Genomic DNA, 24,666 nt, shown 5'->3' on the forward strand with positions numbered 1-24,666 from the left:
CTGATCAGATGAAATAAAATATGAGTTTTAAAGTACATCAGTTATATGTTGTTCTATTTGAGCATAGGAATCTTAACTGCTAAGCCCTTTGACCTTGTTTTATGACATTACTGAGAATTTTTTTTAATTTTTTACTTGTAGGTATTTGTACAAGCTTTGTGACTTGCACAAAGAATGTGATAACTACACTGAAGCTGCCTACACTTTACTGCTGCATGCAAAGCTGCTTAAGGTATAATAGTTCGAATGTACTGTCTTTAAGCATTTGTTTTGCAGGCTGCAAGATCGCTGAGTCTGAAACACTCCCTTGTAAAATGCACTAAATGATTCAGAAAAATTGAAAGCTTAGGTCTAGAATTGCAGCATTTTTGTGGGACAAACAAAATATGAATGTGGATTGTTAGTCAAGGTGTGCTTTGTCATCTGCCGCCTACCAGCACTGTATAACATTTGAAGGGCCTGGGTTGGTGAAGAAACTTCCCATACAGTTGTCAATGTTGATGAGATTCAGAACTAGAGAACTTACTGTTTTTCTAAGTCAAAATACTAAGGAGAATTTGGAGTTGCCTGAGGGGCTGAAACAAGGGAAGAAGGGGGGCAGTTTTTGAGATTGAATATTTAGCTTAAAATAGGACTATTGGACACAGTGGAACTGACTTCTGAGTAAGCATGTGTAGGATTGTACCGTGAAACTAGTGAACTGTCTAACCATGGTCGTAGGAGAAGGATTTGAGTGCAGGAACCTTTTCTGCTCCATAGAAAACAACTGTGGTCAAGCTATATTGATCCAGGAATTGTCATAGTTATCCTACCAACCTAGTTTTCTTACAAGCTACCAAGGACACCTTCTTCTCCAGCGACAAAGCTGGATCCTGACCAAAAATATAATAAACATTATAAATACATCATCAATAAATCACTATTTGCCATATCTTCATTTGCAGAACTATACAATAAACAAATTCATAATACTAAAAACACCTCGGACCTATTAGATCTCTGGTGGTAGACAAACTTTTCCGCATGTCTTCTGATACGATAACTTAAATATGAAACAGCCCATTCTCTTATCTACTGCTTAATTCAGAGAACTCAATATCTTTTTGATACTGAATTCATCAACAGAAGGGGGAGCGAGATAATTTTCAGAGATTCCTCTCTAAAAGATGCTCTAAACATACCCTCAACCATCCAAACCAAATTTTGATGCAGTACAGATGCCTGCAGAATCACCAGAAATTTTCTCCTTCCTCCATTCTGCTGACTGATGTCTTGTGGAGCCGTATTGAGCCAGAGGAGGTTTCTAGTTAAGCTAGATATGTTCTGTTAAGACAAAATAATTACTTTTTCCAATCCTTTTTGCATTGTACATTCATGGGACAAGCACAATATTCTTCAGTTGTAGAAGTATATTTCTGTAAATTCTTCTCACTTCTATTTTTCACTTCTTTTTTTAATGCAATGAATTAGGAAAAACACATTGAACAGCATAACTTGCTTATAAAAAGTTTTTCCTCCATAAGGGGATTTTTCCAGTAAATACATTTTGAGTTCTTTAAAGAAGTGATAGTTATCTCTAACTATTTTGCTCTGAGGAGTTTGCATGTGCTTAGGCAGAAAATTGATTCACAGTGGGTGTATGTTATTCCCTTGCCCAAATAATATATTTGTTCAAGACATTTTTCTCCACAGCAAGGTGCCTTTGTGTAGCATTGTCCCATCTAGATTTCTGAAGAATTCCAAACCCCCAGTGGTCTAAGCACCACTAAGACAGCCTTACAGAACTAACACAGCCTTATAAATTACCTATGTGCACAGACTTTTGTATTTGATAAGATACCATATAATACTGGATCAGGATGTAGACATGGAGAAATAAGCAAACGGACAAAGCCATATACAGTGGTACCTTGGTTTACGAACTTAATCTGTTCCGGAAGTCCATTCTTAAACCAAAGAGTTCTTAAACCAAGGCATGCTTTCCCATAGCAGCGTGGGACTCAATTTTCAAATGGAACACACTTGACAGGAAGCAAACACGTTCTTATTCCAAGGCAAAGTTCACAAACCAAAACACCTACTTCCGGGTTTGCAGCCTTCTTAATCCAAGTTGTTCATAAACTTAAGCTGTTCTTAAACCAAGGTACCACTGTAGTTGGAATGCAGTATTGAAGATGATGTTTCTTTACGTTCCCAAATGCCATAGCTCGGTTAGTAGAGCATCTGCCTTGTCCTAGGTTCAGTCTCAGACCTCTCCAGATAAGGCTGTCTGTGAGCCACTGACAGTCAATATCAACAGTACTGAGCTAGTCTGACAGGTGTAAGGCAAAATAAAAAATTCCTTCCAGTAGCACCTTAAAGACCAACTAAGTTAGTTCTTGGTATGAGCTTTCGTGTGCATGCACACGAAAGCTCATACCAAGAACTAACTTAGTTGGTCTTTAAGGTGATACTGGAAGGAATTTTTTATTTTGACTATGGCAGACCAACACGGCTACCTATCTGTAGGTGTAAGGCAGCTTGCTATGTTTCTGTGCTCTGTTGGCCCTTTGAATATGAATCTCTCAGGATCCCTTTTGGTTGGGTTCCAGTTAAACAAAGACATCTTGTGATGAGGTAGTTGTCAAATAAGCAGTTGTAGGGTTTGCTTGTCCTTGGCATATTTTGGAATTTTGGGACCCTTGGAAGGCAGAAAACAGAAATACAGTGGTACCTCGGGTTACATACGCTTCAGGTTACAGACTCCGCTAACCCAGAAATAGTGCTTCAGGTTAATAACTTTGCTTCAGGATGAGAACAGAAATCGTGCTCCGGCGGCGCAGCAGCAGCAGGAGGCCCCATTAGCTAAAGTGGTGCTTCAGGTTAAGAACAGTTTCAGGTTAAGTATGGACCTCCGGAACAAATTAAGTACATAACCCGAGGTACCACTGTAAAGAAAAACGTAATATTCAGAACAAGCTCCATTGGTGGCATTGCCTAGTATTGAAAAGCTATAGTAAATGATATTGTGCATCTTTAGACAATATTCCATATTTCTACTTGTTTGGAACAACTGATTGATTCCCAAAAGAATAGTTCTAGACAGAAAATTAAAGGAATAGAAACATATGCCATTCAGTTGTAACAAAGAAGTATAGATGTAGAACATTGTCCTACGAAACATTAGATCAGGTTTTCAGACTACTAGGCCTTCCCAAAAAATAGTTGTAAACAGACGGTTAAAGGTGTAGATGCATAACTTCAGCACAGTAGTCTCTTGAATCTTGAAATTAGCAAGCCATTCTATCGGAACAGAACCAAACATTTGGCGATATTGGAGTGTGCTGTAGAATATTGAATTATGAAGCAGAAGCCCCCTTTCTAACTCATCAATATTTCTAGATGGTAGTGAAAGTAATTTTCTGATGGGGATAATGTTATGTGCAACATGCCCTTGTATAATTCATTTCAAAAATAGCTGGTATGAACACTGGTAGCCACTGATTTATTTTGATGCTTCTAGAAGAAAATATTTAAGGGGGGAAATTAAAGGTACAAAGATTTAGTATAGGACAAACAGGATGCATTGGGGGGGGGGAATGAATAGATAGCAGCCGAAGCTTGTTAATGTAGCAGTAGAAAAAGTGTAGAGCATATTTGTAGGACCTATACAAAGACATTTTCAAGTTTATATACTCATATTTTCTGAAATTGATTTGTAAGTCTTTTATTTAAAAAAGAGAGAGAAAATGTCAATGATATTCAGGTGACACTTAAAGGACAAAGCTGTCACTGAAGAGCTTTTATTAAAAGTGTGTGCAGTTTTTTAAATTGCTAATGAGAGGTACAATGTGCAGGGAAAGAAATCATGAAGATAGGCAGCCCTAACCCTTTGCATATTAACTCAGTCCCTTCTGAGTTTAGTACAGTTTACTCCCAGCTAAGGTTCCATAGGATTGGGATCCAATGATGACCCCATGCACCTTTACAGAGAATTGTATTCTGTATATTAACCTTGAGGAGTGTTGTGCAAGCTAAGCTTTCATTATTTTTAAGTGGCTGGTTGGCTACACATTTCAAAATTTGTTTGTCTACTCATGTATATCCCACCCTTCCTCGTAAGAGTAAACCCAGGATCGATTCAAACATAAAATATGAAATCCAGGCAAATGTGAGACAACAGCAGTTAAAAACCCACAGTACATAAGTTGTGCAAAGGTTGCCAGATAAAAACATTTAGATTTTCTACTCCAAAATGGTCAGAAAGGAGGACTGCCTGATTTCTCCCCGTGAGATCTCAATAAACAGGGTACCACCACTGAAAGTGCCCCATCCTCTGTCACCATCCTCTTTCTCTCTCCATCTGATGAGGACAAGTTGACATTCTCCTCCAGATTACAGCAGGTACAGTCACTTGGGTCATTTAAAGCTTAGTACGCAAGTACTGACCCCTTGAATCTGGTCCATAGCTCACATGCAGGCAAGTCAGTGCTTTGAGGATTGCAGTGATATGCACCTCTAGGCAAATAGCAGAAAATTAAATAAAAGTCACTTTATTCTGTTTCAATGGCTTTCCGTTACAAATTTGAATTATAAACCAGATATGTTAAGCACATCATTTTCCAAGCAGAGGAATTGAAAAGTAAGACATGGCAAGTTTTAAAATATAGCAGTATATTTCATACATAGAACATTAGGCCAAATCATGTTCTCTTCCTGAATTCCTCTCTTTATTTAATTGAGGCTACAACACAATACCTCTATCATGCATAGAAGCGTAATGAATTTCAATTTTATAATGATTCTACTGCTGCCTTATAAAATTTCAAAATCAAGATAAGTTTCTTAATTTGCTGCTGTTAATTACTTGAAGTCAGATACCTGGAAAAATAACAGCTTTCTCCTTGCTGAATGTAAGACTTAATTAAAAAGTAAAAAGAGCATTAGCTCTAACCTATAAATCAGACAGGCTTGCTGTGTTTAAAATGCTATAGTGTTATTCCATTGCTGATTTTAAAATAATGCAGGATCTTTTTCAAGTAGGATAAAAGCACCACCACTCTCCCCCCACCCCCAATTACACAAACACAAACACACCATTATTGAAGTCTGCAGAAGTTTGATTCTGTTAACTGTGGTCAGTGATGTCTTTTTCTATTAACTGAATGGCATATATTATCCACTATGCCTTTGAAAGTTTTTTCAACTTGCGGTGGCCAGAGCCATTTGCAAAGCTCTGAGGACAAGAACGTTCCATGTTGTTGAGCCCCTTCTGTAATTCCATCCGTAACTTTTTTCTTTCCTCTATACGCCCACATTACATCTGCCTCTTTTCCTTTTGCGCCTTACAGTTCTTTATACTCATATTGACATCACTCAGTGCTGCAGGCTCTTTTGCAATGTAAAACTGAGTGCACTGAGCAAGAATGCAAGGTCATTTTAATTGAAAGAGCTTTTTATTTAGCCCCTGCTCTGGTAGGTAAAGTCTTTTCTGGTCTGTGGTTGATCAGTTAACCTGAATGTATGAAGAGTGGTTGGTTGGTTGGTTGGTTGCAAAAGTGGGTGATAACTCCAAGGTGTCAACACTGATGTCATATTTCCCACCCACAAAACAACTTACGAATCCATCACATGGGCTTGTTTAAAATAGAGCACAGTTATAGGTATATCATTTACCTGTTATGCCCTTCTTTTTCTCCATGGTTTAATTTAGTGGTCAGAAGAACCATGCGCAGCACATCTTACACAGAGGGATGGATACCAGGCGGCCACACAAGGACAACTAAAAGATCAGCTCTATCAAGAAATTATCCATTATTTTGACAAGGGCAAGGTAATAAGGAAGCATGTTCCATTGCTTTTGCTGTAAAATTGCAAGCTACAAATGTGCCAAAATGACAAAGAAAGAATTCATCAAATGACCTTCCGTGAGCTCTCAAGTTGAGATTTGCAAAGTTTTTTTATAAAGAAACTGGAAGCTAGAGCCTAATTACGATGACAGGAGATACATAAAACGTTGAATAAACAGAAAGGGCATAGATTAGTGTGCAATTTACCAGGAAGGAAAGGCACATCTTATTCTAAAGGGATTTATTGATGATAAGCTGATACTGGTAAAAACAGTGAGAGTTTAAGGCAGGGGGCAGAGTAAGATGGCATGACCAATTAGCCATCTAATTGGCAGCTCCTATTATAGTTGCTCTATCCAGCTGGTAGCTTTAGGACTTCCCACAGCAATTAAAAAAGGGCTGTGTCCAATGATGTCCCAATACTGAAGTAATGCTCTTGGATTCAGACAGAGGGGCAGGAGGTGATTTTCAGAAAGCAAAAAACTCTGCCTCAGGGGTTGTGATGAGCCACGTCTGCTTGTCCCAAGATTCACTTTGGGGCAAGGAAGATGGTGGAAGAAGAGGAGGAAGGAGCTTTTTCAAGTTTTTGTTTAGAATGCTCAGGTGGCCTCACTGACAAGTGCCAGGAGTTTTGTATATGGAAGCAAAGAAGAATGAGTTCCCCACACTCCTACATACACATATAGGTATTTACTTTGCAGAGATTAGTTTGTGACTAATTAAAGTGCACATGGGCTCAAGTCAAGTCTGTGAATATGCTTGGGGAATTGCTAGTGGCAAGTGTGCAGCAGATCGACATGAAATGGACAGACCTAGGGTCAGATCCCTTCTCAGTCAGTAAGCTCACAACATGACCCTGAGCCAGTCTTAAGCTACCGTATACTGTACACTCAAGATAATATACTGGGTGGTTCTGGTTATGAAATGGAGTGCTCGTTCTGAGGATTTTCCTAATGTAATGTAATTGTGAGTTCCTTGGACTTTTAGATGAAAAGCAGGATACAAACAGGATATAATAATCAGTAAATGGTTTGAGAGACAGCAGAAGTATGCAGTGTGTCATGTGAAGCTTGACATGAAACAAGCTAAAAGGAGGGGCACAGATTTGAAATATGCCATTGCTTGTGGGATGGGGTGTTATGAAACCAGCAGGACACCACAGTATTTTTGCAGCATTTCTGTTTCTAATTTCTTCAGCTTTTAAAGGGAAAATCAGCTCCAAAGTCCATGTTATTTTAAATACAGACTTGTGCAGTTCTGCTACCATGGCACTAATTGGCTGTTTATGAGCAGCAGGCAAAATACCTGTTTACTATGCTTTCACCATGCATGGCTCTACAAAATGAGAAATTCACAGTTTGCAAAAACACTGTTTTGTAGAACAATATGGTTTTGGTTTTAACACCAATTGTGGGTATTAATGGAAAACGGAAAGTAAATGTCGGCTTGTTAAAGAACTGCTGAACGTTTGCTTTGTATCCTTTTCAGTTCCATTTTAGAAAGATAAGCAAAATCTGTACTATTCTTATCTGTGTTGTCAGCATTCAAGGAGCAATTTTTAGAGCTCCTAATTGTTTACAGAGGTTCTCGAATTTTCCGACTGAAAATCCACATTATCTGCCTTGCGTTCTATGTTCCTTAGTACACAGGAAAAATATGTGCAGATTGAGTCCATACCTGGGGAACATTGGCAGTAAATGGAAACAAGTATATTTTAAATGGGCCAAAAAGAAAATTAAATGTGCAGGGACACCTTTGCTCAGGGATGTCAGGTATTGATATAAGAAAAGGTATAAGCTGCTTTACAACGCTGAAAATAGACTCCAAAGCAGTTTATAATCTAATTTAAAACAAAAAACAAAAAAAAACCTGTACAAGAACCATACCAGTGGTCTATCTTGGAGTCTCAAATTTCAGTGGCACCCTGGATGATGCCAAAATCTGGTGCCCCCCCCTTTCACCTTCTGTTGAACTTCATAGTTGTGGCACCCCAGAAACTCTGCACCTGGTGCGACCAAACTGGTTGTGTTCCCCTAGATCGGCCTTTCGCCACACAGAAATAAAACCACTACCTGGCACAATTCAAAGGGTTGCCACTACTTGGTCTGTGGAGTTTTCTTTTTTAACTCCCATAGCTTCCCCCCAGGGATTATGGCCAGAAAATAAAAGTCCTGATGATGCAAGAAAGATCATTCCTTCCTTTCAAGGTCATACAGTGTTGGGGCATGACTGCGTGTTTACTTACAAAACCGTGGCACTAGACACATGGGCTGCTGTCTCTTCCTCATCCTCTTTGCTGGCTTATAGCAAAGCTGTTTGCTGGCTTTATAGCAACATCTTGGAAGCTAGCGGCCAAGAGCAGATCAGACCAAGATTGGAAAAAACCTTTGTGGGTGAAGCTGCATTTGGCTACTTGGCGTGACATTGTATTTTTACTAAAATGTATTCACAGGTCTTTAATATGCTAGGCCATATATGTTTGAGACTGAGAGAACTTATGAGGTGTGGGGAGCTCAATTCAAGTGTAGAATTAAAAGTTTAATGACAAAAGAAAAGGACTAGTAGAATAGAGAATAAAGATTTAAGGCTGCATTGCTAGCTGTAGAGGGTAGGATATTTCCGTTCCACCTTAAAAGGGAGCAGGCTTTGTGAGTCACAGAGTCTGCGTATTTCCTGTTCACAGGATGTATTCTGTTTTGATAGAGCTGTTGTCTCTCTCGGTGCCTGAACACTGAAGCAGGCGGTCATGTTTTTTCTTTGCTCTGACCAACGCTGAATAAACTTAAATAATGCTCTCCTGCGTGCATCTTTCGCCGTGTATTATCTGCTGATAAGAGCGTGCATCAGCTCTGGAATGTGGCAAGCTATTTGTGGAGCTCGTGTCGCTAATTGCTGATACTGCGTGTCTACGGGAGATCGATGGATGTCCGGAGGCGACGTGGGGCCATGATGGACTTTGTCTCCCTGGCAGTATCCCAACAATATTCAGCCTCTGTTCTTCTTCTGTGTGTGTTTCCATGTGCTTCTTGAAAATGCCCTGGATTTTAGTCTTAAATTTCTCACAGTTTAATCAGTGTTTGGCGACTGAATTCCCTCTGTTGTTGAAAACGCAGGTACTGATGCAATCTGTAGTCAGGTATTTCTCAACAACACTTAACACTAAATGTACTGCTACGTCATGCTGGCAATTGAGAAATTATTTTTCCCCTTCACATTCACCTGCTCCTTCCACAGTCCACAAGCCGCTCCTTTCCCCAATGTTTCACCCTCCTGGCACACCGTATCATCATCTTAAATCATGTAAAATGTTAAATTCGGGAAGGCTTGACGTGGCTATGCAAAAACACTGTGCTCTTAACACTGAAAATGCAGCCCCAGCAGTAGATAGTCTGGTTTATTATTTCTGATTTCCCATCTTATGAAACTAAACGTGGGTTGGAACCATGTAATGAACTTTCAAGGCAAGAACATTTATTTGTAGGGGGCATTCTTCAAACAACAGGAGGAATATTTAATTCTTCTCCCTTTTCTAAACAACCCGTTATCCACCTGCCAGAATTATTGTCTTTCCTTGAACCTAGATGGGAAGAAATGGCTTGGAAAACTGCTAGGCAGCAGCCCTGCAGCCCCATGTATCCATCCCCACACATGCTCCCTCAGCTCCTACAACGCAAAGTATTGGTGGATATGTAGTTCCAGCATACATTAGCTCTCCCTTAAGTGATTCTTTTCCTACTAAGACTCAAAATTCTCTACTAAAAGGCTACTACATATATGCAGGCCTTGCACCAACGAACCACCTTTACTCCAGATAATTCAGAAGTAATTAACCTTCCATTTGTAATCCCTATTTAACATGCTGGATGTGGCTTTGGTTACCCTGTAAATGAGATGTATAGGAAGGAAGAAGCTGAAGAATTGAACTGTAGGAAAACAGGAAGAGATTAGTAGAACAGTGCACATTTTAAGCCTGAGTATAAAGACTCCCATTGCCAGGAACTGATCATGTTGTTGTTGTTGTTGTTGTTGTTGTTGTTGTTGTTTAATTAATACCCCGCCCATCTGGCTGGGTTTCCCCAGCCACTCTGGGTGGCTTCTGACCAAATATTAAAAACAATACAGCGTCATACATAAAAAGCTTCCCTAAACAGGGCTGCCTTCAGTTGTCTTTTAAAAGTAAAATAGTTGTTTATTGTCTTGACATCTGCTGGGAGGGCGTTCCACAGGGCAGGTGCCACTACCGAAAAGGCCCTCTGCCTTGTTCCCTGTAACCTCACTTCTCACAGCGAGGGAACCGCCAGAAGGCCCTCAGCGCTGGACCTTAGTGTCCGGGCTGGATGATAGGGGTGGAGACGCTCCTTCAGGTATACAGGACCGAGGCCATTTAGGGCTTTAAAGGTCAGCACCAACACTTTGAATTATGCTCAGAAACGTACTGGGAGCCAATGAATATCTTTAAATGGTGACAGTGGTTTCATACGAAACATCAGATTGAGAGTGCTAGTCAGGAGCATATTAAACAAAACTTTTCCTGCAGGATAAGGTTAATGGACCATAAGCAGATTTTTGTGTGTGTATGGAAACTTGTATAAGGATTTGAGTGGCATGTTAGGAAGTTTTTCTAACAAGAAGGAAGAAAATCTCACTTATCAACAGCTAGGTCGGAGAGCATAAAAATAGTAAGAAAAGAGAGACCACTTTAATTGCAGTTTTATGAGGTTGTCATTGGGGAAGGTGATCCAGGAAATCCAACTAGATTTGTGAGATGTAGACATTTTGCTTGAGAAGTCCAATTGAGAATCCTACAGCCAAATATAGATAATATGAGAAAGCTAAATTAGATGTCTTTAAAAGACTGACTTCCTGAGAGTGCTCTTCATTCCATCGTTTGCTCGTGTTGATTAGAAATCTACAGAGATTCTCTAATCACCAACTGAAATACATCTTGTACTTTACTGGGATAACAAGTAATTACAAGTATACTGTAGCAGGATAATTTGCCTATCCATATTAACATTATTTCCAATTACTTGATAAACAATGAGAACAAAATAAGAGAATTTAATTTGTCATCGCAAAAGCAGTAAAAATAAAATAATACAGAACAAAAATTTATTGAGCATATTTATTGAGTGGGTCCTTGGCCCAGTGGTCGAGCACCTAGAAGATGGTCCTAAATTCAATCCTTGGCAACCCTTGGTAAGGCTGAGAGAGATCTCTGCTCAGACCCAGGAAAGCTGTTGCTACTCAGGATTGACAGTACTGGGTTCGATGGGCCCAATGATATGACTCAGCATAAGGCAGCTTCCAATGTTCCAAAGTAGTCCTAAGTTATGAACCATAAGAGAAATAACAGATTCATCTAATTTACTTGTGTCATTGGTACCAATGGAGAATTTCCTTCAAACCAAATACAAGCTTGAGAGGAGGAGTTCATTTCGGGACCACAGCAGGGCAAGGAGAGGGTTAAATTCTTTACCTGCTGTGATCCTGATATTTGTGAGCCACAAAACACAAAAACACTGTTAACATCACATCTAGCTTGGCCCTTAATTGCATTAAAATTCCACTTTAAATTCAACAAATAATATGTAAGCCTTATTCTCTATAGATATATTTAGTGTGTTGTGCACAGATTTAGGACTTGTTTGTACTTAGGAGTCGTATGTATTCAAATGTGCCTCAACTTCATGTGTAGGTGGCCACGTGGAGAAAGCAGGGTATATACATTGCATGGGCAGGGCCAGTAGCAGATGGCATGCTTGAGGCTGTGCCACTCATCTGACCACCTTGCATCTAAGTCGTTCCTGCATATTAGGATGGAGAGGGCAAATGGCAAGGTGGCAGTAAGGTCGTGCTGGAGCCAATCTGGCACTCCTACCAGTACATTGATGCCACATGGACCTAGTCACCACCTTGCCCTTAGCTCTCTCCATCCCAGTATGAAACAGCGACTCAGCCAGAGTGCTGTCACGTGAGCAGAGCAGCGCCACTATGCCAGTGTGGTGTGGTGTAGTGGTTAAGAGCAGTAGACTTGTAATCTGGTGTACCGGGTTCATGTCCCTGCTCTTCCACATGCAGCTGCTGGGTGACCTTGGGCCAGTCACACTTCTTTGAAGTCTCTCAGCCCCACTCACCTCACAGAGTGTTTGTTGTGGGGGAGGAAGGGAAAAGGAGAATGTTAGCTGCTCTGAGACTCCTTCGGGTAGTGATAAAGTGGGATATCAAATCCAAACTCTTCTTTTCTTCTTCTTCTTCTGCTACTGGGTAAGCCATACATATGTGCAGAACATGTACAAATGTGCGACCATAAGCTTTTCAAATTCTGCACACTCACGGGGTTCCCAACCCTAGGGTAATGCTCCCTGTAACTCAGGACAAAACGTGAACCATCTTTTGCAGTGTAATCTTTCAAACCCTGACTTTTTTCAGGAGTTTACATTCTTCTAAAATAATATTCCTTTTCTGAAACATAACATTTTAACCTAGCATTACATTGGGTAGAACTTCAGTACCACTGAAACCGTTTCAGTGGCACTGAAAGGGACACTTCCTTTCTACTGCTGAGAGCTCTTTTTTAAAAAAACACACGTGAAACCAGACCCCACATTTCATTTTTAAGACTGTGACTGTTGAGTGTGAACTTTTAAAATTATAGTTGTCTCCATATAAAAATAAGGTCTCCCTTTCGGAAGTTGACCCATTCCCATAAATGAGGGTTGCTGAATGTTTGTGTCCCTGAGACACAGACCGTACATCTCATCTTTTCAGTGAAAGGAAGGCATATTTTTTTCACTGCAGTATCCCCAACGTCATTCACTTGTGCCTTTGTTAGGGTGTGTTTTTTAAAAACGTACATCAAACAAAGCACTATATACTGATTCTCTTTTCTCTAGATGACTTGCCATGTCCTAGGCAAAGCTGGGAAAAGTTCCAAAGCAGGAAATCTGAGAGGCAGCAGATTGGACATTTTTGACCTTCAAGAATATTTATAGATTTCAGTTATCAGAGGCTCTTGTGACAATTGCACTGTTCTCTCTCAAATAAATTTGCTGCAGTGAACATGGGAAACTTATTCAGAGTTTTCACAGGACTTTAGAGACAACTTCTTTTTTTAAAAAAAGATTGGCTGTACAATTTTTTTGCAGTGCTGCATGGCATTTTTTAATTGTGGTTGTATACAGTTGTGTCCTTCCACTGACAGAAGGCTCTTTGATCTAGTGAAGACTTTTGTGCGTGGAAAATGGGGCTAGAAAGAGATGGTTTTTCCGATTCCCCTTTACTTCTGCATCTGCCAGGGCCTCGCTCCCAATCTGCTCCAGAGGTTTTTAGACCCATTGGACAGTGAGGGAGATTACAGGAGAAAGGGAAAGGTTGTGAAAAGCCTCTGTCTGGTTCACTCAGTTGAGAGACACAATTAAATATGGCCCTGTATGTGGTTCCCAGCAATCTCCTCACGCATCATGTGGATTCCAACCTATTGTTTCGCATTTCTAGGGACCATTCTCTTGTGCCAGGAGCACTCTGCAATTCTCCTGCCTTATAGTGAGAAGATCATTTTATTTCCTGGTCATAGGTTTTCTACATTTCGTGCACACAAACAATTCCTTATATACATATTATTTTCTTGAGAAAACTCCAGTGTAGGCATGGTCAAGAAATTAAAACTTCTCAGTTACACTGTTTAACAGGAAAGAAGAATAAATTGTATTACTATTATGACAGAAAAGTGATTGTTAATCTCTTGAATAGATGCATAATGGCATTTCCCCCCTTTTTTGCTACATTACGAAACATGATTCATATTGCTGACAAACTCCTGCTTTAAAGATGCTCTTAACCCTGCCTTAGTATTGCAAATGAGAAAATAAAGTTGTCTTTCAAGAATTGTATTTTCTATTCAGTTGGTGCTGTGCCTTAGAGAAGTAGCAGCCTTGGCTCTCTGTGCAAATTGATGAACTTGGCGTATTCTTAGTGTGCTTTTAAAGCTATAAATACTCTTCACTGTTCTGAAAGGAACAGAGAATGTCCAGAGGTTTTTTTTCCCCTTTGCTGCGGTGTCTTTCAGTCTTGGCATTGATAAGTTTCAGCTGTTTCTAACAACAAATATATTAGATCACAGTAGGGTGACATAGCAGAAGATCTGTAATTAGATCTCTGGGGTTTTGTCTTTTTGACATAGTAAAACATGCAGGTAACTTGGATGAGGTTAACAAATAGGGATGCTGGAGGATTTTATTCTTCGTGTCTTCTGATGTGAACTGCATCTACCAGGGTAATGTGTGGATTGGTTATCCTTCAGGTTTTGCTGGTGAAGTTTGTGATGCAGTTCATAGCTAAAAAAAAATTGAAGTGCATATTTTAGGATAAAATATATTTGGAAGATGTGGAGTTTGAGAGAAAATATGCTTAAAATCCATATTTTGTGGTAAAACAATTTCAAAACTACATATTTAAATACATACATAAATACCAAATTTCACATGGTTGTATTTTTTTAAAAAAAGAATGCTGGAATCTGTACTGGGGTACTAGAAAAATTGAGGTTCATACATGCTGTGGATTATTACCCAGATTGAAAACCAAACCCCCATACCATAAAAGCATTTAGAACCTATATAGTATCCGTGGGTGGAAACAGCTAGTAGAGCTACAAATCAAGAAATTACACAAGGGGGAAAGGGTTTCAAAAGCATACACCAATGCCACCCAATCTAATCTAATCTCCCCTCTCCGCTACTATTAGTGTGTGTGTGTGTGTGTGTGTGTGTTTGTGTGCATGCGTGCGTGCGTGCACATGCACGTGTTTATTTACCTGAGAACCAATCATTTCTCTCATCTAGCTGTGCCAGCTGTTTGGTACCATATATTATGTTATATTACAAATGCCTAAGCTAAATAGGTAATATGGCCAAGCTGAATGTGATTCTGTCCTTCAGAAGCCATTAAAAAAGCTTAATTAATTAATTAATAGTATTTGCAGCCCCCTCTTCCTTGAATGATATGCATAGCATTGTGATGTATGTTGGTGGAGGAATAGAGTCCATTGTACTCATTCATGTTTAGGTTTGCATGCCATGCATCCAACATCTCTTCCCTATTTGCCCTCTCGTGCAACGACCTTAACAGCCATACCAAATTAATCTTATTTTTTTTCCTTTCTCTTGGCTTTGTTGGTCAAGAGAGAAGGCAGCAGGAATATAGGTATCTGAAATGTTGCCTATGTTATCTATTCAAATGTAATATTGGGTTTTTTATTATTACATTGCTTGTTTTGTTGCTTTATAGGTAGGCTATACATACGTACATACATAATATGAATTGCAACATATATTACTGGGTTTTGGATTTTTTTTTAAAAAAAAGATGTGCAACTGTGACTGAGGTTCAGATGTGTGCTGTTTTTTTAACAGATGTGGGAAGAAGCCATTGCCTTGGGCAAAGAACTTGCAGAACAGTACGAAAATGAAATGTTTGATTATGAACAACTCAGTGAACTGCTGGTAGGTTCCTTCTCAGTCCATTGTGAATTAATAAAAACATAAGATTGTTTCTAGAATTCCTGTTTTTAAGTTTTACCGCTTCAAACTGTTTGGGGCCACTGGAAAAGTTTCCCAACCAAAGAGGCTAATAGGAATCTGAAGACAATTTCTGTTAGAGACTTCCACAGTTGGATTGGTGTTTTGTGTCTGTTTCATGAGTAGCATATGTGACACATAGAGGCAAATTGCTTTTGTTGAACAACTAGGTCATAAAAAATTTGCAGCGCGTGTCCTTGTGTATGTTCTATCAGCCCTGTTGAGTTAATTTCATGCACACTTTGAATCTGACAGGTAACAAAAAAATGCATTGTTTTAATAACGCTTTTGTTGTTATACATAAAGCCTATTGTACCTACAATGTGTGGGTGATAATTCAGTGAGTGAACTTCCTCTTTCCCTCCACCCCTCAAGCCCCACCTCAGCCTCTCAAATATTGTCCAGAGGATCTCCCACATCTCAAGAACTGATTTAGTGGGACTGCATTGGGGTGGCTGCATGAGGGAGGAGAGGAAAGGCAAGTTTTTCAGTTTGTTTTGCTGATGGAAAGACACTGTTTGATATCTCCATATCTGTTTGCTGAAGAGCCCTGCGTGTACTTGACAAAACAATTATGGGCTTCCATCAACCACTCTCTCTCTCTCTCTCTCTCTCTCTCTCTCTCTCTCTCTCTCTCTCTATATATATATATATATATATATATATATTCTGAGTTGATCTTCCATTTAAGAAAGGACTCTGAAAGCTGAGATCAGACAAAGGTAGCTTAACTGTGTTGGGGGGGGGGGTTCTGTTTCATTTGCCTTGCTTTTCATACTTAGCTGATTTTTCTTCACTTTCTTTTACTTCTCCCTACACATATTTCACAGGGTCTGCTCTGAGTATGACTTAGTTGGATATAATCACCTGTGTCTTACTTGTGTTTTAAGTGATATGCAAATAATAAATATTTTATTATATGATTGGTTCCAAAAAGGAAATTGAGACCTCTGAGAATTGCTGAACCAGAGATAAAGACTTCCAGTTACAAACCAAAGTATAGTGGTACCTCGGGTTAAGTACTTAATTCATTCTGGAGGTCCGTACTTAACCTGAAACTGTTCGTAAACTGAAGCACCACTTTAGCTAATGGGGTCTCCTGCTGCCGCCACGCCGCCGGAGCACGATTTCTGTTCTCATCCTGAAGCAAAGTTATTAACCTGAAGCACTATTTCTGGGTTAGCGGAGTCTGTAACCTGAAGCGTATGTAACCTGAAGCGTATGTAACCCGAGGTACCACTGTATTTTTGCCAAGTACCTTGAGCGGAGAGAGGGTATTACCTGTCAAACTTCTTTTAATATACACGCACTAGTGCCTTCTCAAACCAGATTGAAATACTTTAATATGTTCACTTGCAGATAACCAGGAAGTGCATATGTTAGGATTCTAAAGAAATGGAAAATGCAGTTTTAACAAGAAAATGCTGTCATCTCCTGTTGAAAGATTTTTTTTAACTATATATTTTTCTACACAGAAAAAGCAAGCACAGTTCTATGAAAATATTGTGAAAGTAATCAGACCTAAACCAGATTATTTTGCTGTTGGATACTATGGACAAGGTTTTCCAACATTTCTACGGGTAAATGATTTCAGCTTTTGATGGGTAACAGATAGATGCTATACTTGAAAATGTCATCCTCTTTCAGTGTGCTAAGTTGATGAAATATCCAATACATTTTAGGATCTTTTCTCCCCAAGATGTATTACTTTTTATATCTATTTTTGACTTCACAATTTTATTTAGAAGAAGCTTGCTTTACTCTAGATCTCTGCTTATGAATCATATAATTTTTAAATAATTGAAAAGGATGATATAGAACCAATGTACATTAGATGCAAATTACTGATTTTGCAGATGTAATAATAATTATAAAAAATGAAAAATATGGTGGCATTTGTTCATACAGATTGAAGCTCCCAAATCTGATTTGTGATATATTAGATATAACAGTAAATAAAATCTAACAATTGAGTGGTTAATTTACTCTCATCCCCCCCAAGTGAATTCATCCATCAAATAGCTAGAGATCATCACCATTTGCTACTTTTTATGTCAAAACCTGAACAATGGAATTACATAGAGAGAGAATGACCCCAATACAATTTTATAGACTCTGAACACCTCATTTTGCTGATTTAGACATAATGGGGAAGTATGCAAATAAGCCTGCATGGGCCCAAAGTGTGCACACTTCCCTCTTACCACTTGGTTTATTCTAATACATTATAGTTCTCTGAGTTTGGATGTCACTGGGAACTGTGGTTTGTTCAAAAGTGAAAGCACCCAATCTCTTCTTCGTGGGTCCCCAAAACATGAGGCTCAGACAGACTCATTAATGTAAGGAGAATATATGGAAGGTCACAGAAGTGAGCCTTAATGAGTGCCACACTGTGAACAGCTTCCCTGCGATTCACTACTGGTTCAGAAACAATCACAGCCTCATGCATGACATGCTCAAGACTCTTTGAAGTGCATAGGAATTGGATCATTGGCACAGAGCTGTATCTGATTTTAAAGCATTCCCATGCTATGGGGCATAGAGTTTGATAACTCAACCCCACTTTTTACTAAATGCAAGGGAAAACCTAATTTCTGTATCTCCTGATATGAGCAAGGCTGCGGCAGCAGAAGAACAAGGTGACATGTTTCTGTGTAAAATTTTGAAAGATAAAGGTTGTATCCAGGGCTGTCCATGCATGTGAGAAATGGTCTTCTGCTTGAGCAACAGGACCTTACCTTTCTCAGACTTCTTGGACCCCATATTTTGGGGTTGTGGGGTGAGAGCATATTTGAACTAAAAGCAAGACAATTAAATCTATCAATTTCCCTGCCGTCTTTACAAAAGCAAGGCCTGTGATTTATTAAGCATTTTGTCACATGGAGACTAATTTGCAATACAGTACACATTTCTCTCTATGGGCAGAGTTATCTGCTAGTGATTTAGAGCTCTGGAGAATTGTTAGGAAACACAAGAGAAGTAGCAAAGCTGTCCTGAATTATTTTACTAAAATGGAACTGAATTAGCATACTCCATTTTCTGTATAATCTGTGTAGACAAAGGAATAGAATGCAAAATAAAAGCTCTGTTCTAATCACTGGTGTTGATACTGAACTGAACTCTTCGCAGGGGGTTCTTTAAAGAGCTTGGATATAGTTTTTCTATTTTAAAAAATAGTTCATTCGTAGCCCATCCTATCCCAAGGCCTATTAAGCCAAAGAGGATCCTAGTTGGGTTGAGTTATGTAGTCAGATGTGGGTCTTCACGGGTACCCCATTTTTTTCTTGCTCCAATGACAATTGTTCCTTGCCTTCTCAACCCTAATAGTTAACTATTTCCTGTGTCTTTGCCATTTTTTATTTCTATAATCTCCAATACTGCAGCTACTTTGAAGTCATGATTCATGTGATACATTTCTTCCACAATAGTTTCCAAAATACATAAGGACCATTACATTTTTTTCAGGGAATTTCATTCTTAGCTGAATGGTTGCAGTTACATTTTATTTTACTTGCTTGATTTAACAAAATGTATATACTACTTGATTGTTAAACACACAAACACGCACGCTAAGCGGTTTGTTGTATGGGGAACTGCTTATCATAAATAACTTCCCACAAGGAATGGCTCTCATAAGGGCCCGTTTTTCACTATCACATCACTAATGTAACATATGTATTGAGTTAAAAGGCAATGACCCCAAACTCAAAATCTTATAAAAAATAAAATCTTAATGGAAAATTAATTCAGCTAATTTAAAATGTTCTTGGTGCAGATTTTATTTTATTAAGCTTTTATTTTATGTCAGATTTTCAATTGTTTTCTGGATACTTCAATTGTTTTCTGGATACTGTATAGTTTCAATGTTTGTAGAAATAGGTTTTTAAACAAATATCAGGTATGCTTAAGCAAGATATATGTGGGCTTTTCTAATGGAATCTATAATGTACCCAAATTTCATTATGTATTTGTTGATAGAACAAAGTTTTTATTTACCGAGGAAAAGAATATGAGCGCCGTGAAGATTTTGAAGCCAGGTTATTAACACAGTTTCCTAATGCTGAGAAAATGAAGACAACTTCTCCTCCAGGAGAAAACATTAAAAACTCTCCAGCGCAATGTATCCTTTAAATGTGCTCTATTGGTGTGATGGAGTCCTTTCAAAGAATCCACAGACCCATTGCATTTCCTATGTCGTCTTTGATAACTCTACTGTATGAATGTCTACTTAAGTTGAAATTTTACAGATACGTAATTTTAACAGTTTTATCATTACAGTTCTTAACACTGTAATTCAGATATTCAGTGCTTCACTGTAAAGCCAAAGCTTGATTTACCATCAAGATTTCACAAGCCGGTATCAGAGCAGATTTTAAGGTACAAATGTCTGGAATTTCACTGCACCTCATGTAGCAAATACCTGTGAAAGCTTCTGCCATAATAAATATTATAGTCTTTAAGATGCCACAAGAATCTTTGTTGATTTTGCTGCAAAGGAATAACATGGTTACCTCTCTGGAAATCATTGCTCTTTATGGCTTAATAGGCTGTACCTGATTAAATAGATAACTTGATAAATGACCTGCTAAACTATATACCCACACCTTGAGCCAATCCTATTCAGAAAGATGAAATATACACCAAGGACATATAATTAAATCAGGCATTACATTTTTCAATGTGGTTCAAGCAGAAATGAATTTTGGACTGGACACCTTCTCTTCTCTGCTCTCCCCTTACCCTGTTAAAAGCAATGCCTGTCCCAAACTGACTGCATGTGTGCTCAGGATCTCACTTAACCTTTCATAGGCTCTCTGGGTAGACCTTGCAATCTGAGCTACCCAAAGTTTCCAAAGTATTATGATGGACAATCTCCCATAGAAAGAATTAAATGCCACCAGGGCCCAAACTGAAGGAAACAGTTGCTGTTCATAATCATAGGTGTGGCTCTAACCATAGGGTCTGTGGAGCCAGGGAGACATAAACAACTACTCTACTTCATCCCATTCCCAAAATGTTTTAAAAGCAACATTTCACTAAGATATTTATTACTTATTTGAAGGAGTCAGTGTGGTGTAGTATCTAGGCTCCAAATTCCCACGCAGCTGTGAAGCACACGTAAGTGACCTTGGGTCAGCCACACACACTTTATATTATCTTCTTTACAGATTGCTTAGTGTGGGGTGGAGATAGGAGATGAGAATTACATATGCTGCCCTGGTCTTTGTGAAATAAGGGCAGAATGAGATATGTAAAGGTACTTCTTAAGCCAAATGTGTAAATAGCATTTATATGTGAATCTGCCAGAAGATCAATAAGTGTGAGCAGAGGAGCTGGTAATTTTCCTTGTGGCCCTATATTTCTGTTATTATTTGCAAGGCTATTCTAAGCCTTTTATCATTTGTATCCAACCTTTTAATCAAAAGTTACTTTAATAACCTTTTATTCAGTTAGGACTGGAGCATGCATAGAGGTCACTTTAAATCACTCTGCAGCTGTCACTGTGTGGAGAGCAATTTCATGCAGCGGCTGGTGATTTAAAGCCACACAGTGGGTTCATTGTGTGCTGCAGTCCTCATTTTAATGTTCATGTGTGTTATAAGAAAATATGTATGCAATTGTGTATTTTCCTTCTTTCAGTTTCTATAGGGTGAATGAGGTTCAGCGATTTGAGTATTCACGGCCTGTTCGGAAAGGAGAGAAAAACCCGGACAACGAATTTGCGGTAATTTTTGCATGTTAAACTGAGATCCATAATAGCTATTTGGATTCCATTTAGTAATCTTGAAATAAATGCATGCATAATTTAGGAGACCCAAATTTTGTTCATGGATGTGAGTATTGTCTCTTAAAATGTTATATCCTTACTATAAGAAACAAAGAACACATCCACTTAGAAAATACAGGTTTTGGTTACTGAAAGTTGACTTCATTAATGTAAACATTGTAGCCATGCAAATTTAACTTCTGCCTTCTAGGCAGCAATAATATTTTCACAATACCATATGGTTGATCTTTGAAGCCAGTCTTTATGTTTCAAATCCTATATATCAGTGGGTGGAATTCAACTACATTTTTGCATGAACACAAGGATTAGCACTAGTGCAAGGAGATCCCCCCGTTTCTATTCCCCAGTCTACTTGAACAGATTTAGGGAGGAGAAGTGGAGATTTTTTTCATTACACAAGAATAAATGCTTGTGCTGATAGAAAATCTGCTTAGCACCATGTTGAATACAACCAAAGATCTTGAAAGTTTTTTTTTTAATAGTGATAGATGTTATTAAATGATCGCTAAACTCTCAATTTTTGTTTTTCTAAAGGCCAGATCCATATTATAGGAGATCTTAAGCTGTGTTGTGTGTAGACCCTAGAGTTGATGCTTTCTAAGGGCCAAATTGCAGATGGCCTTGAATGCATATTTACATGGCAGGGGAGGGGGGAAACACCATTTCCTCCCCTTCTGTTGTCCAGAGGAAAATCCATCTTCAGAAGTTTATATTTGCTTTGGGGATAAATTCCCATTGGCATTGTTGGAGTTTCTCCAAAATTTTCTCCCTTCATACGAGGAATTTTCCTCAGGACTGTAGTAGGGGAAGAAAGGATTAAACTTCCTCTCCATGTCAGCTGGCATTCATTATCAACCTTGCCTCACCTGATGCAATTTGCTGGGTTCTATCATTCCCAGTCAGCATTGGCTAATGGTCAGGAGTGGTAGGAGTTGTAGTCCAACAACACCTTAAGTGAAACAGGTTCCCCACCCATGATTTTGGGATATGACCTTGATGAGCCCAAAGGAGACTTAAGAAGTTCACTTTCTACAAAGTAGATAGGAGTTGTGAAAACTTTCACCAGTTACCAGCTTCCATGTTAGGAGAACAGAATATGCTCTGCTGTCCCATCTTCGGTAATTTACTGCAAATCAAATTACACAGCTATTTATCCAAAGTAATAAAAGTGACAAGATAACAAGAATTGAAAAACAGATTGTAATGCATCCAAGGTAGGGTAAAAAAGGAGAGAGATTTTTAGCACATGCATGCATGCAAGCACATGTGTGTACATAAAGAGACTCACAGAGAAGAAACATAAAGTTGATCTAGTATGGTAGATGGAAGAGTACTCCTCCAGCTCATACAGGCAATCCATGAGATTTCTTTTGGTGCATTAAAAAAAGCCAACTTTGTAGTATCTGTATACTTGCAGCCAGGCTTTTTGTGATAATGGAGATATAAATGATGGGGTAGGATAAAGCCTATCAATCTGCTAACATTCTACTTCAAATCTTTTCTCTTAAATTTGCAGAATATGTGGATTGAGAGAACCATTTATGTGACAGGATATAAATTACCTGGGATTTTAAGATGGTTTGAAGTCAAATCAGTTTTTATGGTAAGATCAATTCAGAAGATTTTTACTGAGGTCACTTAATCACATGGCTGCTATTTTTTTTATTTAAAAACTGAACGTGTACAGTTTGCTGATCTTACATTATATGAATACTGCTTCTGATGTTGATGCTATGGCTTAAGTTCCTGCCCTTCTGCTTCAGGAACCTCTGGCATGGTACATTGTGGTCCTCCTGATCACCGTAATATGGTTGACACCACTGGTTAATTTCTTAGTACCATGGCAAATCCAATCTCATTGTAGTGGGTTCAACAGTGAACTTCAAATAAGTCATAAATATTTTCTATCTATTATTTTCTAGCAACTGAGGACCAATAGTCCCATGCAACACAGTTTGAACAATTATCACAAAAAAGTCCTCCTCAGCTTCAGCTTTGGAGACCCTGGTGTGATATAGCACTTCCTTTTATGCATTTTATTGCATTGTGTGTGATTTGTTTAGTCTCCTTAATTAGAGATGCATGTTCATGTTTATTTTAAGAAATTTATTAATTAAAAACACAAACTAGACAGTTGTAAAAAGTCAGCACCGACGTCTTATCCATGCAGCATTAAGTCACTTATTTACTTGTTTAATTTGCAGCTATTCCAACTTTTTCAGTGACATCTTAATAAGAAATGTATTCACACAACTCTAAAATGTTTTGCTGGTGTAAATATTACCAACAAAGGGGACATTTTTTCTATATCTGGAACATACCTTATTAGCTCCTTGTTCTTTTCCATAGTATTTTTAGATGAAAACATGTAAATGAAAAGTGACTATACTTTTCAGAATAGAATACACAGCCATCCCCACCTCTTATATGCTTATGTGTGACTGTGTATATATGTGTGACGCTAGGAAATAATATGTGGTTGCGTGTGAGTCAATCACGTGGTAGTGGGGAGACGCCTCTAATTCAATTCATACCCTGAAATGGCAGAAGAGCTAGGGGGAGTCCTCATGGCTTTGAGGAGACACTCCCAGGAGTCCGAAGAGGTGGCAAGATTCATTCATTCATTCATCCATCCATTTATTATATTTTCATGCCACTTTCCCACATAATCATGCTCAGAATGGCTTACAGCAAAGAATCAGGGATGTATTTCAAACAAGCGCTACTAAAACAATTTAATAGTAACATAGCTAAACAACAAATATAGTAACCTTCCAGAAAAAAGACATTCCAATACTATAAATATAACAAAATTACTTAAACAACATGCAATATCCAGTGCAAAAAAATAACAAGGGAGCTTCACAGTTTCACCTTAATCCTACAAACAGCCCTCCCATAATGTTGCTCAGTGTCCCTCTCCTGTAGCAGATTGGTATATGGCTTCCAAAGGCAAAGGTTGGAGTAGTTGGAAACACCTCTCCCTTGATGGTAGGTTGGGAGCAGAGGGAAGAATCTTGAGCAGTCAGTTATTATAATAATTTATTGCAAGCATTTTATGTTTAAATTTAAAACTCTGCTAATTCCAACCTGACACCAGCCACCTGTCTATATTTCTTTGTAGCTCAAAGAAGGGGGGTGGGGAGTATTAACATATAATTTCATATGACTACACACACATTATGCTGTCCAGGTTAATTTGTTTGCATTTGCAATGAAGAGAGAGGTAAGGATTCAGATAAACATTGACTTGAAAGTTTGAACACAGACAGATTTACATTGTAATAAATCAAGACATAAGCAAACAGCAGAAGAAACTTGCCATTTGCTATGCTTAGTATAAGGAAATCAAATATTAAATACCAGAAGTCTTTACCAAGGCACTCTTAAACTTGTAGCCATGGCATTCGTAGACAGTACTGTCTGATTCAGAGATGACGTCTCCTTGATATCAAACATTCGTTTCAGAAAT

The 24,666-nt window shown here is 38.6% G+C and overlaps 1 protein-coding gene across 2 annotated transcripts in view; it reads left to right on the forward strand.

The window, feature by feature from the left end:
* Positions 1 to 24,666, forward strand: part of DOCK1 (dedicator of cytokinesis 1) — a 352,450-nt gene that overhangs the window by 293,554 nt on the left and 34,230 nt on the right. For both annotated transcript variants that reach the window (XM_081192827.1, XM_081192828.1), the window contains exons 37-44: positions 142 to 232; positions 5,693 to 5,812; positions 15,242 to 15,331; positions 16,882 to 16,986; positions 19,385 to 19,526; positions 19,705 to 19,783; positions 21,047 to 21,131; positions 22,711 to 22,797. In XM_081192827.1, the coding sequence (XP_081048953.1) occupies positions 142 to 232; positions 5,693 to 5,812; positions 15,242 to 15,331; positions 16,882 to 16,986; positions 19,385 to 19,526; positions 19,705 to 19,783; positions 21,047 to 21,131; positions 22,711 to 22,797 (799 nt within the window). The remainder of the gene's footprint in view (positions 1 to 141; positions 233 to 5,692; positions 5,813 to 15,241; positions 15,332 to 16,881; positions 16,987 to 19,384; positions 19,527 to 19,704; positions 19,784 to 21,046; positions 21,132 to 22,710; positions 22,798 to 24,666) is intronic.

The sequence above is a fragment of the Podarcis bocagei genome (assembly GCF_964188305.1).
Source record: "Podarcis bocagei genome assembly, chromosome: 4".
Taxonomy (NCBI): Eukaryota; Metazoa; Chordata; class Lepidosauria; order Squamata; family Lacertidae; genus Podarcis; species Podarcis bocagei.